Below are 19,513 nucleotides of genomic sequence, written 5' to 3'. Positions count from 1 at the left end.
CTCCCTCCCCATGCTTCCACCCCCACATCTTCCTAAAAAAAAAAAAAATCCAGAAACATCTGACCAGCTTTCTTCTTAAGGGAGTGAAAATCAGTAGAACTTGTCCTTGAGGATCCATTTCCGGAACCATTAGTTCAAGAGATTTATTATGTATTTTCTGCAAAAAGCTGTGGCTTCTCCTGTGCATAAGCCCAGAGTCTTAGTCGGTTGTAATGGTTTGATTTTTGTCAACTCTACACTCAAATAGGTTGCTGAATACCTTTGGAAAAGTGCTTATAACATGCATAAAAGATAAATATTTCATCTGAAGGAAAATACTTTGATGCTCCATGCAATTCTGTAACATTCATAAGGTCCAGTTTTTACCCTATAATTGCCTATCATTATACACAATTTACATATTCAAACATTCTCTACAAACCTTAGTCTAGCATGTTTTTATTACAAATTCAGATCAAGGGAATAACCTTTAACTTCAGAGACAAATGAGACAAATTTACAAGTGCATGTCTGCTGTTTTCTTGTGTTTTATAAATCCCTGCAGACCCGAACACTTTTGCTATAACGCCACTCAGAACAATATACATATATTACTACTTGTTTGTAGTGCTTCGGTAATGAGTCCCCTTTGTATTAGATAACCTATATAATTCAGTATCTAGGCCCTCCATAACGTCAATTATCTCCTCATAGCTAAATGTACATTCCATTAAAACAAGATTTACAGCCTTTATAATACTTCTTAGGATTGAACGTGGAGATTTTGTGGATTTAAAGAAGCAGAGATGGGAGTTAGCATTTGTTAAAGAAGCAATGAATTAAAACAAAAACGCTATTTCATTTACTAACTATGAATAGATACCTAATACTCTTAAGAAATAAGTTGTAGTAAAACAGGCTGAAGTACTCCTGGGAAAAAAAAAAAAGGAAAATTTGTTTTCACCCTTCGGCTCTTTTTATTGTTTCCTAATTTACTCTTTATTTTTCCATTATATGACATGGACAATTTCCTTTATGTGTCCTCTTTTAAGTTCCTGTTCATATTACTTGAGAAATCTTGCTTGTAAAATGAGAAAATGGCACCTTAGAAAAGTCTGGGAGAGAAAAAAAAGGCAGTTTTTGAACAAAACTGTTTATAGGAAACCAATTTAAAGGGAAACTGATGGGATATTTTGTATGTTGTAGAAAAGATTAACATTATTTCAAATGCATTTGAATACCTTATGCAAAGAAGAGGCTTGAAAGTGTCCTTGAGCAGTACAAGGGGTTTTCATGAATGTTGTAAATGGGATTCTATATACTAAACCACTAGCTGTAGTAGTCCTATGGTCTTTTAATCTCACGAGTGGGTAAATTTGCCCTCCGTACTATACTCCCAATTTTCACTGATACTTCTCACTGTTTTATACAGCAGGTTTGTACAACATCGTTTCAGTCTGCTCTCTGATGTCTTAAGTTCAGAGAAACTAACCAAAGACATAGAGATGTTTAGATGCTAAAGGTGGAGTCAATTGAAACTGTTGTATCACAAAGGGCTAATTTAAAAGTTAACTTATTCACTATTGATCTTTTAATATTGATTTTGCTGTTTGCTCCTGCCTTTTCACACTTCTCCCTTTCTCTGCTTTATAAATTGCCTTTGTATTTTAGAATTTAACACCAATTAGAAGAAGGTGTTCAGAGATGTCTTTTTATCTTCCATTGTAATACAGCTTCTGGGTCAAAATTCCTGTGTTGAGAGATCCAATTTTTGCTATACATTTTTCTTTCTTTTTCTGCACTAAGCAAAAGTACTTCTTCTGTAGGCTCAACATTCACTTCCAGTAAGCCACAAGGAATGAGAAATTGGACATCCAGAAGGAAGTTGCCCAAAATGACTATTGACATTTTATACCTAAAAATATAATATTGCCATTTTGTAATGCACTAGAAATTAAACTGAGCTGCACATTTGGCTCATTTATGTGAATCTGGCAGTACAGATCTGAGGCATGATTAAGTCTTACAGAAAATGGGACTATTGAACACGAGCTGCATCTTCAACCAAAGGTCGCCTGTGTCCATTAAGAAGCAGGAAGCATCTGTTTGTGTTATGCATGGCTGTAGTCTGTCTGTAGTCTCCTTGTAAGTATAAATGCCAGAGAGGGCATATAAAATGCTTCTGGAGGAAGTTTAATGAAAAATAAAAATCACAAGTTGACATATTCACATAAGCCTAGTTAAGATCCTTGTTTCTGATAAGCTAGTATAGTTTATTTTGAAAAAAAAGTTTGTAATGCTGGTCATTGGAGTTACTTTGAATTCTTAGCAGGGTAATCCAAATCTGAACTTGGCTAAGAGTATGATTTTAAGGTGTCAGATTGGTATCTCGTAAGTCTTTCAAAGATTTATACTCTTTGTTCTTGGAATTTTGAAAGGATTGACTGAAGACAGCATGGCAGCCTGACTTCTTGACTATATGATTGGTAATTAATTTGTTTGGGTTTTATCACTCATGTGATAACATAGTTCCTCTGACCCTAAAAAAAAAAAATATTACAGGAATGATAAACGGACGATTTACAATCCAGCTTAGGAGAAAAGGAACACAGCTGAAAAGCACAAGTGGCTTCAGAAAATAAAATAGGTTCCCAAAAATGGGGCAGCGTTTAATCCGTTTAGGACAGTTTGGTAGTTGGCTTTAGCACAGAGAGAATTAATATTACATTACTAACAGTAGTGTAATATAATTTAATATTGGTGTCAACCAGTGCTATTGTAGATCTTTTTCAACAGGTAGAAAATGCTCTTGAGAATATTCGCATTGCTAATTGAAATCAGCACTGGGAGTGAGGGGGTCTTATGGGGTTTGTAGTTTCTCTTAGCATGAAGCTTCTTGTATAATCTGTATTGAGAACTTGCAGTCTCGCTAGTCAGAATAGAAAGCTGTAAAACACACAGGCAGTGTGTGTGGGAGAAGAATATTGCATGAAGTCATGAATTTTCTTCTGCTTGAAGAAATAGGCTATTCAAGAGGTAAGGTAGAAAAAAGAGAACGGGGACTAGTATGGGAGGAAACAGGATTCTGTTACTGAGAAGTAACACTTCTTAATTACTTCTCCTACTTTCTTCAGACACTTTTTTTCCTATTCACTTCTTAAAAACATTTAATTTGTGTTTCCCTGCCATATTCTTTCTTTTCACTGACCTCATCCTGAGATTTCCCATTTTCAGATGATGACAGTCTCTGTGGCCCCTTATACTTGGACTCCTCCACCTAAATCTTCAGCTCCTTTTCTTGACTGAGATGTGCGTCAGGTTGGTTGAACTTTCTAAAGGAGAACATCTGCTTATGTGAGTGGAGTATTTGAAGTACTCAGGTTGTGAGACTGCAAGCTAAGTAAGAAAACAACTTTAGCTGCCAGTTGATGCTTACTTTCTGAATTGTTGGTGACAGTCCCCTTGCAGGATGTGCTGCCTGACATTCTTGAGCCCTTTCTTTAGACAAGGCAATGTGGGGATGGATGCACTGTTAGCTTTGGAGGTGGATAGAGGAGTTGTGCTCAGCTCATGTTGCTGTCAAAATTAAAATGAAGAGTGGCATAAAGAGAAATGGTTCCTTTGTACTTGGTCTTGAAAAGTAGTGATTGGCATTGGATTGGCAGTGGTGATCCTCATCCAGGCTTAGGCCCTATTTCAATTTTTTTTTTTTTAATTGAGACTGTCAGTCCCTCTGAAAAGGAGGTAGCAGCACTTCCTAACACCCCAGGAAGTGCAGGGAGGGTAATATTCTCAAGACTGGGTGTTCTCAGCATATGCTTGTTCAATCATGAACATATGTAAGCAAATGTTCTTCCTAATTTCCATAATTTAGAGTGGTAGTATGGCTTATAAAACCTCTTCAGCAGAAATACCTTTAGTAGTGATATTTTTTAACACTCGATCAAACATTGGGCATGAACTGATAGAGTTCACATTGAGATTTACACTGCAGACACCTGGAAGGTATTTGGCCTTTGTCTAGGTGACCTGTCAAACCACATATAGCCATATATTTTCTTCACTATGAAACACTACATCTTTCCAGTATTTAATGCCCTTCTCTTTAATGTCAGCTGGTCTTATAAGGAGACTTGTTAAACTAGTGTTCTCAATTATGGCATTTTAATTTAACAATAATTCAATTAAAAGTGTGTTTTTTAATGGAGCATCCAGGATAGCTTTATTGGTATTATTAGAGTAACCATCATAATAACAAGGAGTAATTATTTAAATGCTCATTAAAAATCGAGTCATGGAGAAGAGAGTAACATTGGTGGGAAGATTGTAGGAAGTTGATGCATGTCTGTTCCTGAGTGATACATTAAAAGGTGTCCTTTTGTTTAAGCCAGCAAGTTTCTGCTTTTCCTGAACTTCTAAAGGTGCAGTAAAACAGCATTAAAATTTCTTAACATTTTTATTGCTGCTGTTGTAACTTTGTAAAGGGAACCAGAAACATCATCTGGAAAATATTGCTAGAGGTAAAGAATGGTAGTGGTTTCATGGACCTGACCGCAGGTCCTCACTGCAATCCTGGCAGGGGTTATGGGTGGGTGATTAAAAGCAAGGGGAGTTTGTTCTCTGTTCCAGCTAATGGAATTATTCAGGCATGCTGATGGGAGGATTCGAAAGGCACTGGATGTCACTGTAGCCCAGCAGAAAATAATGAATTCTCAACAGTTCTTATCTCATACTGATTATGGTTTGATGGTATCCAGAATAACTGAGGGATATTTTGAGAGAAATTTATCTCCAAGGCAAAAGCACCCAGCATTCAGGGTATATAGGAAGTCATGTACCAACTGGGCAAGGATGATCTGCATATCACTACATGACACAAGTCAGACTGCAGAGGACAGATAAGTCAGGATTCAGGCTGCCTGGTGCAGTGGGGTAAATGTCCATGCACTCAGGCTATTCTTGTTCCTGGCTGGACTAATGGACCTGTCTTTCCTCACTGCCTGCTGTAGAGGCAGCCTTTGCGAAGTGGGATCTGAATTTAACTTTGTTTTGTATTGTTCATGAAAGAGAAAAAAAGCTCACTATTGCTTTGACATTTTGAATGGAACATAATCTGTCATGCAGTAATGGAGGGAACAGATTTTAATATTTCTGGAAAAGACCATCTTTTGTCATAATATGCAGAATATTCAATAAGTTCATAGTTTATACTTACCTACATAGGGAGAGGATACTACAGAAATTTTTAATCTGCCAGATAAAAGCATAGCAATATCTAATGGTTGGCAGTTGAACTCAGCAATCTGAACTGGAAAGAAGACTTTTTTTTAAATAATGAAAATAGTCAACCACTGCCACAGAGTGCTTCAACAGAGTGAATTCTGTCTCACTGTTTCCAAATCAAGTTGGTAGAAGGGGATACAACTACGAATCATTGGGCTGGATGATATTTATATGTGAGGTGCAGACTAAATACGTGTTTCATGTACATGTGGGTAGAACAAAATATTATGATCTATAAGTGGTTTGAAGTGAGATATCTGACATAGATGTGGACATCCCTTTGGTCAGGAATTTGGTAAGGGTAACCCTTAAGGTTTATACCAGTCCTTTCAGTTTTTGATTTCACAGTCCTTCCTATCAGTAATACTGATGTTTCTGAACCTAGATAATTATATCTCATTAGGATACAGACCTACAAACCTTCCCTAGTGGCAATATTTATCTGACTTTAGTCAAACAAATTTGAAGCTACTATTGAATACTCAGGGCTTGTGTCCTGGATGTCTCGTTTCAGTACATATACCATATCTACCAACTAATGTAAAAAACCAAACCAAACCAAACCAAAAAAACTTGATCCATCAGTCCAAAAAACATGCCTAGTTACAGACTGTAGGGTTGAATCCACATGCAGTTCATTGAACATAATTAATAGTCTTGGCTTGTGCTTAACTCTAAGCACATTAAAAATTTCTTCACTATCCAACAGAGCACTTCACCCTATGCTTAAGTTTCACTGATATTGATTACTCACATACTCAAAGTCAAGCACATGCTAAAGTGATAAAGACTGCATATGGCAAAGCCTACATAGCTAGTTGTCATAAAGTGGGTATTTAGATTTCAGTACAGGTGACAAGGGATTAAGATAGCAATATATCAAAAGTAGCCTTATAACAAAGAATTTTATAGTGTAAGTGCACTGCATTATTAAGTATAAGGATAATTCTTGAACAATACGTGGCTGTTTCTGGGCATATTTAAAATATTTAGCGAGTTTTTAATAAAAAAATGTATGAAGTGGATCTTCAAAGACTTTTTTGACATTGTTCTGTTCTTAAAAGTGAGGATCTACACTGCTCAGGGCAACTTCTAGGCAAGATAATCAAGTGATAATGTAGAAATGAACATTTTTATTTCTATGGTGGGTTTTATTATTATTTTTTAAAAATGAGGAGTCTAGGGAGACTCTTTCGAGGGTTGTAAAAGTTTGTATATGTATATATGTATGTGTATATATATGCACACATGTATACATGTATACACAGGCACATACACACAAACACTCATGAAGCAGTCAGAGGCTGGTAGCCAGGTAGCCTGCAGTCAGTTCTGCCGTCATGCCAGGGTCTTTTGAAGGGAAGTGTTAAGGAGCATAAAAGTGAAACAAATCAAAAAGGAAGAGAAGACTGCTAGCTTGTAAATCTTAGATCACTAATAGCACTAATTTGCTCTATTTGAAAGAAAACTAAAAAGGCAGGGGATTTACTTTCCTCACTTGAATTTCACAGAGGTAAAGTTTTGGAGAATAAACCAAACCAAAACATCTCAATTCCATGTAACATGCAGTAGCAAGCATCCAGCCAGCTGCCATTTTGAGGGTAATTTTTTTAATCAGCCATTTGAGTTTTGGATTGGCTTTGATCCTCAGCCTGCTCAGGAATTTTCTTCCTTAAGTATGTGCGTTCGCTGAAGTAAATGTGTTGCCGTTGTTGCCATCATTGTCTATATACAGTCGCTTTCTTTCTCCTGTCAGCTCTTGAGCTAAGCAAGCAAAATGTAAAAACACACTCACACACTTTTATTTTCTAAAGAAAAAAAAAACACGGCAAAAAAAGGAACGCATGCTGTGAGTTTAAAAATGAAAGAATCGAACAGCTGTTGGTAATAAATCGATTAATTAGAGTGGATAAAATGAAGGTGAAGGGTGCAGAGCACTCTTTAATTTGAAGATGTATGACCTTGTAAGATGCTGCACTTCATTTGCTATTAGATCACACTTCAGAAGGGGCTTTATTAAAATCTATTCTAGGGTGAGCTGAGGTAAAACATATTGTTAAAAAAAGCTTTTGACAGAGTATGTTATATTCTTTAGTCTGCTTCAGTGATTTCTGTCACTTTTTATACTACACATGTTGCTGTGCAAGAAAAGTTAAAGTCTAGACATTTTCATCATATTTCTGTAAGAAAAAAATATTTTAAATATTTGAAGTAATAACGGGAGCATTTACTGTTGCTTTGGCTGCAGAGCTGACATAAAACTCCCTAACTGCCGTGGCACTGAGTAGAGTTTTAAGGGATAATGTATCAGTTCCTTTCCGTGTTTGTATGTGGCTTTCATTAATGTCAATAGCAGTTACAGGCACTTTTTCCAAGCTGAGTACAGCTCCCAAACATGTTTTTTCCAGTAGCGGTTGTAAGAGATTAATCAAAGAAACTGAGTCTGTCCCATTTGACATGCATGCAGGGCTGGGCCACAGGGGCTATGTCAGCCAGACAGAAATGCCTGCCGTGTTGTGTATATGTTTTCTTGGCTGTGGAGAGTCAGCTTCTCCAAAATCAGGGTCTGAAGCTGCAGTTCAGAACAATAGCCCTACTAAATCAATAGGAGCACATTTATCACCTACCTTTGTAAATAAATCTCAATCTGATAGATGCTTTTTCCTTTATGTTCATTGAGTGATGAGTAGGTAGACTGACAGGCTGATAGGTAGGTTGATAATCTTCTAGCCTCCTTGTCTATGGTTTTGTAGGTTGTGTTAGCAGCAGCCATTCCTGCAACAGCCAGAAGAGGGTAATTCAGTCAGCAGCAATCCTGCTTTTCCTGATGTGATCAAGTTTTAAATTTTTTTCTTTTTTTTTCTTTTTTACTGCTGAGTCATTCCTGTTTACAATGGTATTTTTCAATGACGTGGTCCTGTTCACCTTATAAGCTCTTTCATTTCCAAAATCAAACAACAGGCTTTTGTGAATTTCAGTCCCCCTTTCTAGAAAAGGGATTGTTTAGTCAGTTTTGGATCTGAGCTCTTGCAGAGGAGCTGAGATCAAGCTTCATTTGGGTTCTTATGCAAACACAGGTCAAGGAGGATGTTTGGTTCACGCTTTGAACTTTCAGGAAGTTTAGTGCCTTTAGGTGCAGCGGTACCATTGCTAGCCAAAATACGTTTTTTTCATAAACAAACAAGCAAGCAAGAAATTAATTACAGAATTTCCAAAATGGGTAAGTTGTTTTTTCAGGAAACCTCCTCCTCATTTAAAAACAACAACAACAAAAGAAATCCTGGATCGTGATTTTTCAAGTTGGCACATATTTATGAATTTATTAGAGTCTTGCAGAGGCATTGAAAAAATGAGGGTGATGGAGGGAAGAAAGTGCTTTTTGAAGATAGCACATAGTTTATATTGTGCCCAGGACTGGAATTTTCTAGCTAGCAAAATTATGACTGTAGCCCAGACTTGTCCACACCTGTTCTTTATGTAAAGCTGAATCAAGGTTAAAGGAATGCTTTCCACCTTTATTCTGTCATTCAAATAGGCTAGAAAGGCAAACAGAGCAATATTTTTGGCTGTGGTGAACATTTCTACACTGGAAGGCAGGCTCAGGCTCAGGAATTCTTGGGACTCAGTTCAAGCACGACCCGACATTTGTTACTGTTAATTGCAACTGTGCTGTCGGCTTTGATTACCGGATGTTTCATTTGAGTGGCTTCTTGGTGTTTTGGCAAAAAGAATGTCAAAGTGGTTTACGCAGGGGTATATTTTCCAGGCTCCTGTTGACTTGAGTAGGACTTGCACAGCTAAATACCTACACAGTATTTTGAAAAAAGGATGTGCTGGTATGACTGAAGCATGTACAAATTAAATTTAGCAAAATCTGAGGGGAATGCTGCATAAAGTATAAAAAAATAAAGAAAGAGTGAAAGTGACACTGAAGCTCTTTGCAGGTGCCCTGTAAAACCTACCACACATTTTCCTTGGGTTTTGTCTGTAGTCAAATTCCTTGAAACTAATTCCTTTTTGTGGAATAAACACGTGAAAGGATTTGAATCTTTATGCGTCATAGAGCAAGGTTCTATTTGCAAGTCAGAGGATATAAATGTATATGGCACCAATGTGTATGTGTGATAGTTGTCATACATGTTAAGTGAATAAGTGTGGTGAGTAAAAGTGCTGTTCAACAATTTATATCAGTCAATACATTGCAATTAAGTCCTTCTTTCAGAAATGCCAAGGAGGAAATGTGTTAGCAAAATAAAATGTATGCCAACTGTATTTAAATGTTCTCTGCTATATTATTTTTTGAATGTTCTTTCTGTTTTTCTTTTATAGGTAAAGATGAGCCTTCAAGCTATATTTGCACAACATGCAAGCAGCCTTTTAATAGCGCTTGGTTCTTGCTTCAGCATGCCCAGAACACACATGGATTCCGCATCTACCTGGAAACAAGCCCTTCAAACAGTTCCCTCACTCCACGCATCACCATCCCTCCTCCTCTGGGACCGGAGACTGTTGCACAGTCCCCACTGATGAATTTCCTTGGAGACAACAACCCTTTCAATCTTTTGCGAATGACAGGACCCATCTTGCGTGAACATCCTGGCTTTGGTGAGGGTCGGCTCCCAAACACACCTCCGCTGTTTAGCCCACCACCTCGTCATCATCTGGATCCACACCGCCTTAGTGCCGAAGAAATGGGGTTAGTTGCCCAGCATCCCAGTGCCTTTGACAGAGTTATGCGTTTAAACCCCATGGCAATTGAGTCTCCAGCAATGGATTTCTCCAGAAGGCTTCGAGAGCTGGCAGGAAACAGTTCCACCCCTCCGCCAGTTTCGCCCAGTCGCACCAACCCTATGCATCGCCTGTTGAATCCTTTCCAGCCGAGTCCTAAATCACCTTTTTTGAGCACCCCACCACTGCCCCCCATGCCCCCCAGCAGCACTACGCCTCCCCAGCCTCAGGCCAAGAGCAAGTCCTGTGAATTTTGTGGGAAAACATTCAAGTTCCAGAGTAACCTTATTGTGCACCGGCGCAGTCACACAGGGGAAAAGCCCTACAAGTGTCAGCTCTGTGACCATGCTTGCTCCCAGGCTAGCAAGCTAAAACGCCACATGAAAACACATATGCATAAAGCTGGCTCCATGACAGGCAGGTCAGATGATGGACTGTCCACTACTAGTTCTCCTGAGCCAGGCACAAGTGAGCTCACTGGAGAGGGACTGAAATCCAGTGAGGCAGATTTCAGGAATGAAAGTGATCCTTCCCTGGGCCATGACAATGAGGAAGAGGAAGAGGAGGAGGAGGAGGAAGAGGAGCTCGAAAATGAGAGCCGGCCAGAATCAAGCTTCAGTATGGACTCAGAGCTGAGTCGTAACAGAGAAAACGGCTCCAAGTCTCTGCCGGACGAGAAATCCCTCGTCCTGGGAAAAGTCATTGAGAATGTAAGTCTAGGTGCCATCCAGCAATATAATGACATGCTAGCTGAAAAACAGAAGAGGAGTAGCTTCATGAAAAGGTCTTCTGACCAGCGAGACTTGTGTCCTCGAGACCTTTGTCAGAGAGATCCAGGTGACGAAGACTCAGTGGTAGGAGAGCTGGACCGCACTGAGGAAGGGACAGTCAATGGAAGAAACTTTGGCCCAGGTGAACCCTTCCCAAACTTGTTCCCTCGCAAGCCAACACCTATCACGAGCCCCAGTTTAAACAATTCCTCTAAAAGAATAAAGGTAGAGAAAGATTTGGACTTGCCACCAGCAACGATAATACCTTCTGAAAACGTTTACTCCCAGTGGCTGGTAGGGTATGCGGCATCGCGGCACTTCATGAAGGATCCGTTCCTTGGATTCACAGACTCCCGACAATCCCCCTTCGCAACCTCTTCCGAGCACTCGTCGGAGAATGGGAGTCTGCGTTTCTCCACCCCGCCGGGGGACATGCTGGACGGGGGTCTCTCAGGGCGCAGTGGCACAGCAAGTGGAGGCAGCACTCCGCATATCAGTGGTCCCGGACCTGGGCGACCCAGCTCGAAGGAGGGGCGCAGGAGTGATACATGTGAGTACTGTGGCAAGGTCTTTAAGAACTGCAGCAATTTGACGGTGCACCGTCGGAGCCACACTGGAGAGCGGCCTTACAAATGTGAGCTCTGCAACTATGCATGTGCCCAGAGCAGTAAGCTGACGCGCCATATGAAAACACATGGCCAGATAGGGAAGGAGGTATACCGCTGCGACATTTGCCAGATGCCCTTCAGTGTTTACAGCACCCTGGAGAAACACATGAAAAAGTGGCACGGAGAACATTTGCTGACAAATGACGTCAAAATTGAGCAGGCAGAAAGAAGCTAAAGCCCCCTCCCTCCCCCCCACCCCCGCTAGGTTAAATTTCAGGGGTCTAGGTAACATTTTATTTGTACAGTTTAACTATTGCCAACTGAGAAAAGATGACCTAACTTGCCTCCGTAAACATAACTTAGCATAACTATGGTAGGTGCCAGACTTTGGCACTCAAATATAACCTGTGTCTACAAAGTTCTATTAAACCCGAGGGTTGATTAAGGCAGTAAAAATTGTGGAGCCTTTTAACTGTGCAATAATTTCTGTATTTATTGGGTTTTTTGTAATTTTTTTGGCATGTGCAGGTACATTTTTTTATTCTTTCTGTTTAAATTTCTTTTAAAATTTTGTTGGGTATCCCTTTTTAATTTTACCCAGTCGTAGCCTGAGATTACTTGCATTGTAGGAGAGAAACATATCTTTAAAATTATAATTTTTGGGCCGCTGCTTTGTTGAAATTTAAACTAAGCATGTGTAATTTCTTGTGAAGAAGCCAGCATTTGAACATAAATACCTTTTTCTTTTTATTTTTTCCTTTCCTTTTCTTAAATAACCTTGAAGATTAGGGAAAACTAAATTGTACAGCGGATAACAATCTTTAAAATTAGCACTTTCTTTGGAATTGGATCGAATATGTAGCACTGACAATGTTGCTGACGATAGAGACCTTTTCTAGATGGATTTTGTCACTGGAGTTATGGCAACAAAAAAGACATAGGTGCAGAAGGCAGCTACGTTAAAAAAACCTTAACTCTGCATTCTTGATTGTGTATTACTGTCAGATAGTTTCTTCATGTTAAAAGCTATGGCAAGATAACGATGGCATTTTGTCACTTTTTGGGGTCTCTTTCCCTCCCTCTTTCGCTCCTGCCACTCTTCATGGAGACAGTAAAAGTACATATTGAGTATTGTAATATTGTTTTCAAACCTTGGAGGAACCAAATGCCATGTTTTGTCTTTTTTTTTTTTTTTTTCCTTTTTAAACCACAAAATCATAAATTTAAGTTCAGGACTTCTACTTTAGTCCATATTTGCTGTAATTAAAACATTTACTAGAGGATGGGAAGTGGCAATTTCTCAATGAAAAGCCTCAACTCATAGGCATGTGTTTTATAAATAGAAATATCAGAACTATCTTATATGATGTACAATAATATTATTATAAGGAAGGGAAAAATAAATTCTAGTTGATTTACTTGTCTTGGCAAGATTCTGCTCCTGCTGAAATTGGTAAGCGTTTCCCCATGACTTAATTAGGAACAGAATGGGTTGTATTCAGATAAAGGCATTGTGACAGAAAAAAAAAGGTAAAGAAAATAAAAATGCACTTGCTCTACTTTTAAATTCCAAAATTTTAAAAGCCTTTTATGACTAATGTTATCAAACAATGGACAATTATGGTTAGAGATTTTAATTATGTTGACCCGCACTTTAAAGCTTTTGTTTGTGGTAAAGAGAAAAATGGCTTCTCAACAAGAAATTACATCATATTCTTCTACTTGGCCCAAAGGTGGGTTAAACTGTAAGGGAACAGCTGAGATTAAGTGTCAGTGTTGCTAAGCATGGCATTCACAATACTGGCACTATAAAGAAAAATAAATAAAAATAATTTATTGGACAGTTTTTCTACTGCCATTCAATTTGACGTGAGTGCCTTGAAAACTGATCTTCCTATTTGAGTCTCTTGAGACAAATGCAAAACGTTTTTGTGAAATGAAAGACTTTTAAAAAAAAAGTAAAGCAAGAAAAGTACATTCTTTAGAAAAAAAAGCCACATTTATGTAACAAAAACAAAACAGAAACAAAAAAAACCACAAAAACAAAAAATTACTGGTTGAAGATAGTGGACACGAAAATGCCATAAGACCCAATCAAATGAAGATGTATACCCAGCACAACTTCGGACATCCATTAGCTGAATTATTCTCAGCCTTTTTTTTTTTTCAGGACAACGCTGCTTAGGAAATGGAATGGAAATGATTTACTGCTGAATTAAAACTCAAATGACACAAATTGCAAGTTGTTATCATTGAATGAGAAAAAACAATTCAGGAACAACGGCTAATTTTTTTTAAAAGTTAAATTTAGTGCACTCTGTCTTAAAATACGTTTACAGTATTGAATACATACAAGGGTAAAAAAAGAAATTGTGTGTATGTGTGTTTGAGCAATCTTTTTTTTTTTTTCAAAGTTTGCTTAATAGGTTATTAAAAAAAAAATGCCATAATGGCCATGTGTATATTGTTTTCTTTTGGTGACGGGGTTTTAGTATATATTATATATATTAAAATTTCTTGATTACTGTAAAAGTGGACCAGTATTTGTAATAATGGAGAATGCCTGGGCATTTTACAAAACCAGAAAGAAAAAAAAAAATCCCCTTTCTTTTTTTCCTTGAAAATGTTGCAGTAAAATTTAAATGGTGGGTCTATAAATTTGTTCTTGTCACTGTAACTGTAAAGTCTTGAGTTTTAGTAAATTTTTTTCTGCCTTGGGTGTTGAATTTTTATTTTGGAAAATGTATAGAATCTTGTATTCGGGGATTAAAAGGTGATTGCTACACCACGTAGAAAAAGTATGTAGAAAAAAGTGCTTAATATTGTTATTGCTTTGCAGGAAAAAAAATCACGTTTCTGACCTGTACCTATTTTTCTCTTTTTTTCTCTCCTTCCCTCTTTCCCTTCCCCTTCTGGAATGGATATTGATATTGGTTGATTCATATGATGTAGGCACTTGCTGTATTTTTACTGAAGCTTGTAATTTTTTAACTGTACGCTTGTCCTTTTAAAGGGATTTAATGTACCTTTTTGTTAGTGAATTTGGAAATAAAAATAAAAACAAACAAACAGGCTGCCATAATATATTTTTTTAATTTGGCAGGATAAAATATTGCAAAAATTAAAAAAAAAATTTGTAAGTGAAGTCCTTATTGTACAGGAAAAAAGGGGTTGTTAGACGACCTTTGAGTAAAAGAAACAAAACAAAATAATTAAGCGCTTTTTTATTTTTAGTTTTTTTGTTGTTCACAAATAATTTTAGTTGTATATAAATTTTTTTTGTCAGAAATGGCCTACAAAAAAGTGCTGTTCCCACAGGGCTCTAAATAACGTCAAAGTTGCCTGGACCCCTTGCATCAAGGTTTTACCAGGTATGGTTGAACCAGGCTGGATGGTTATTGCCTCTTTGTGTGAAATTAAATTTCGTTCCTGAAAAGGTGTCTGGGGTGACATCCCACAGCTTCCCCGCAGATCTGAGAAAGAGAGAGAGAGAGAGAGAGGAGTTTTATTTTCCCGTTTCCAAACAAGATGTGCAACACATCTTCCCCCTCCTGGCCACCCTCTCTCCACTCACTGCTCCCCACACCCTGCCACCACCCTCTGAAAGAAAGTCATTTTATAGCAAAAAGTGAGAGCTGTTGCACCCATTTTGACATAGAAAGGTAAAATGGTCTGCTGGTGGTACAGCTGTCACCAGGCTGAAGTAAAATCGGTCCAGGCACAGCCCTCCTCTTCCCTGTCAGAACAGGACCTAGTCCATGTACAGGTCTTGCCAGTCCATGTTATTAGCTGCTTTGCTGCTGTTCACTCCTAATTGTACATTCCATAAATTTCTGAATGTTTGAGGGACTGGGATGAAATCCTGTGCCTTTTGATTTTTCTCTTCTTTGCTGTTCCTTCTTTCTCTTACACTTTTGGGTCAAGGGGAGGACAGGTGGCAGAAGAGGATCTAAGGCTCTAGTGAAGGGGAGGAGGAGGGGAGGAGCTCACTGCTCTTGCAGAAAATAATGGTAAATCTTAAAACAACCCACCCCCAAAGCATACTGCCATGCCAAATTCTGCTGCTTTCATCCACGCAGAACTGCCACAGCAACTGGAGAGGCATGCATGTGACAGTGGGGAAAATTTGGTCCACCTACCTAGCAGATAGGTGTGTCTTCCTGTCTTGAACAACCAACCCTTAAGACTTCTGGACAAATTCTGGATTAAACGAATACAAATCAGGAATTATCCATCACTCATAGTCCTGGATTACTCCAGCATAGCTGAGGCTGGAATGTGGTCCCCTAAAGGCACGTTTTCACTTTTTTGGTCAAAATTCAGATCTCTGGCATTTGTATAAATCCAGAGTCATTCCACACAACTCAGCAGAATTCCTTGGATGTGCATCAGTGTAACAAAGATCAGAATTAACGGCATATTTACGGTCAACAATTCATTGATTTGAGAAAGAATTTCACCTTTCATTTTGGTGTAAATTGCCTAGGATCTCCAGCCTCTCTGTTGTTTTTATTTATCAAGGATAGCTAACACCAGCAGTTGTCTAATTTTGTGACTTAGATCACCGAAACTAACAGTTAGTCACCCAAAAGCACAAGGGTTATGTTTCTGCAGACTGTAGTGATAATGAAATGGCTCTCCTTTTCTTCTTGCTTAGAAGAATTGTAGTTTACTAGGCCATAAGCACAATATAACATAGACATAAAATAGCTATGATGCTGCCATAGTTCTTTTCACAATTTAAATAGGTTTTTATTATTATTAAGGTTGAATTCATTCTTTTCATTGTGTCTGGTCCTACTGCCTTTGAAGTCCAGAGCAAAACTCCAGTCAACTTCCTTGGCAACAGGACAGATCTGAGAACATGGTTTTAGAAAGAAAAAGTACAGATTTTTAAGGAAAGGGTCAAAACCCCAGCATTTCATCCCAGTCCTTTGCAAAAGACAGTCCAAGGTTTTGTTTTTCACAGGCAAACTCATTTTTATGGTGCTCTTTGTATTTTAGAACTGCAAAGCAAAGTAACGTTGATTTAAGTTGTTTGCATTTGTACCGGCAAGGCAAAATATTTTTATTACCTTTTTCTATTACTTATTGTATGAGCTTTTGTTGTTTACTTGGAGGTTTTGTCTTTTACTACAAGTTTGGAACTATTTATTATTGCTTGGTATTTGTGCTCTGTTTAAAAAACGAGAGCACTTTTTTTTTTTTTATTATGGATAAAATGTTGAGATGGCTGGAGGTCATTTCAATATGGCTTAGTGAAATATTTATTGTTCCTTTTATTCTCTGTACAAGATTTTTGGCCTCTTTTTTTTTTTTTTCCCTTATTGTCACAATGTTGAGTTCAGCATGTGTCTACCATTTCATTTGTACGCTCGTTCAAAACAACGTTTGTTCCAGTTTCAAGTTATAAAAAATAAATTGGACATTTGACTTGATCTCCAAATCTTGTCTTTCCTGTTTTTTTGAAATTGAGGGGTCGAAAAGGGAAAAAAGAAGGAAGTAGTGCGTCGAAGCTTCAGTATGTGCCATATTTTCTGTTAGTTCTCGTGGGATTCAATCAGGAGAGAATTCTTGTTTGGGGAGCACATGTAAACACCTTGTATAATGCTAAGCAGATGCCCAAGTCTTACTTCCAACCCTGTGGCTTAAATATAATGTAACGTATTTCCTAAGTAGGAGTCTTGAAAGAAAATGACAGAATCATGCTTGAAACAGACAAATTTATCATGAAATTATATTACATTTAGGGCAATTAGCACGTTTTTCTGGACAGTGAGAAGAGAGTGTTTCTTTCCATCCCCATAAACTTAACTGTTAACTGTACGCACTTAAGTTTATTAATGTGTTTTCCTTCTTGGGTTTCAATGCAAATAAGGACAACACCAATTGGAACTAGGAACTGAATTTGGGTCACAGACTGTGTATTATTATGTGAGAAGCACCAAAATGTAATGGCAGCTAAACATCTGTTCCTCCTCCTCCTCCTTATCTAGAGACAAAGGCATGCAGAGTTAAAGGCAGAATATTGCACAATTTGCAGTTTGAGGATAAGAGCTGACAGCTACAGGCAGTTCACCCTCCTGATAGTCTTTATCAAGCCAACCTGTTAGCAAGTGCATGGAAATTTTAAATAAGAGAATTGTTATTCAAACTATTATTGGAAAGCTCAGGAAAGATTTGGAGTGTCGGAGAGCAGATTCGGATTTCCTGGAGGCCCTGGTCCAACAAACTATGTAATACGCTTGTGATTCAAAGCAGGTGGGTAATTGAAATTCATTTCAAAGGAGCTGTTTCTGGACTTTAAAGTATTTGGCTCAACTCATAAGTCAGAAGGGGAAGCTAAGTGGTTTGTGCTACAGAAGAGCTCCCACAGATGGTCCCTTCCTGATCTCAGGCTCCCTGAATCTACAATCTAAATTTAGGTATGCGTGTAAGTGCTTTGCTGGATCAAGGCTTCAGAGTGATATAAAAGTTATAGGCTTTGAAAAGTTGCACTCATGAAAAACTAGTGAAAATGAAATCAGAACCCGATGCTGACAATTATATTGGGTAATAGTTCACAGTGTAATTCCCCAAATGCCACGTTCATTTTGAATGACTTCTGCAGTGAGCTGTAAAGGCTGTTACATTTTACTTCTAAATTTTCTACAGTTAGCATTTGAATGGGGTGTTTTTGACACCCCATAAACATGACTTCACTCTAGTGGAGCTTTACACCACTGTGTCATTTTGTCGACTTTAATGGCATTGCAGGCCTTGCAGATGTTGATGTGGTGTTTGAAGATTTAGCAGCAGTAGCTGCTGTTGTATGTCCTGGCCTGTGGCCGAGAGGGTTTTGAGGGACTCCCTGTCCCCTCTCTCTGCTAGGGAGGTGAAATCTGTCCCACAAGATGAAGCATGAACCTCCTGGAAGTATTAATGCCTTAACTCATCACTGTTGGATGTGCCAAATCTTGTCTGACAGAACCCTGATTACTCACACACATTGGCATGAGGGGAAAAGCAGGATTAGGCCCTTTTGACAGAGGAAATGTGAGAAATCACACAAAGAAGGCTGCAAACAACTAAATTCAAATGAGTCTTTTTACAGCATCCTTGGGCTGAATACTTTGGTTTCACACATGCTTATGTAACCTAAGAAGAACTGTTATTATAATCTGGAAAAGAAAAGGGTTTAGAAAAATCTTTGTGAAATCCAAATGAAACCAGTAGAGTTTAAACGTTGTGTGAAAGGAGAGGTACTTTAAGTCACAACTGTAAATATTACGATGAAGAAAAGGGTTATGATGGTGATTTAATTTCTCGAGTGGGATCAAATCTGGGTTAGTGGCTTTATATACAAAAAATTTACATAAATGATAGGAACATAGAATAGCAGTGGCCATTGAACAATCAACTTCATAACTGAGATGTTTTGATGAGAAAGTGGAGTTACAACTTACCCTATCAAAGTACAGACAAATACCATGTGCCCTGCACATCCAATTGCTTGAACACTGAAGAGTCAAAATGAAAAGCTTGTGAACAGACCAATAATTATACACCAAATCATTCAGGAAATAATTCTGAATAATGAATATATTTGATAAAACTGTGATCTATTTGCAGACAACTTGTAAGAAAAGAAGAGGCAACATTTGCCTAATAGTTGATTTGTTCTAAATTATTCTCCTAGCTCAGCAAAACACTGACCTTTACCCACTCAATGACAACACACACTTCACTGTCTGACAGATGACAGGCCATTCTCTGAGATCACTTATTTTAGAGATGGAAAAGACCTATTCAGTCCTTTTACCCATCCACTACCAATGCAAGATTATTTCTTTCAGTACATGTCCTAAAGAAGATGTTATGCAGAGGAGAATCAAATATAATTTTATACTTATCCATTGAAAAAAAATTAAAATGGCTTGTAAGAGTCTTCATCCAGTTTTATCACTGTCCATTTCCCCATGGTTTAGTCACAGGGTATAACAATATGGTACTACATTTATTGAGAGTGGGCACATCATGGCTTGCCTGGAAGTAGTTTGTCTATTTCCCCATGGTTTAGTCACAGGGTATAACAATATAGTACTTCATTTATTGAGAGTGAGCACATGCTCACTCAGGCTTGCTCAGATGTAGTTTGAGGGTGAG

At 38.2% G+C, this 19,513-nt stretch overlaps 1 protein-coding gene across 4 annotated transcripts in view; it reads left to right on the top strand.

Moving 5' to 3' along the window:
* The window catches only part of BCL11B (BCL11 transcription factor B), a 90,075-nt gene extending 78,472 nt beyond the window's left edge, over positions 1-11,603 (top strand). For all 4 annotated transcript variants that reach the window (XM_054400150.1, XM_054400147.1, XM_054400148.1 and 1 more), the window contains one exon: positions 9,592-11,603. In XM_054400150.1, coding sequence (XP_054256125.1) covers positions 9,592-11,603 — 2,012 coding nt within the window. The remainder of the gene's footprint in view (positions 1-9,591) is intronic.
* Positions 11,604-19,513: the final 7,910 nt, after the last annotated feature.

Source organism: Indicator indicator, chromosome 4, assembly GCF_027791375.1.
Source record: "Indicator indicator isolate 239-I01 chromosome 4, UM_Iind_1.1, whole genome shotgun sequence".
NCBI classification, from domain to species: domain Eukaryota; kingdom Metazoa; phylum Chordata; class Aves; order Piciformes; family Indicatoridae; genus Indicator; species Indicator indicator.
This window is presented reverse-complemented; position numbering and strand designations above follow the sequence as displayed.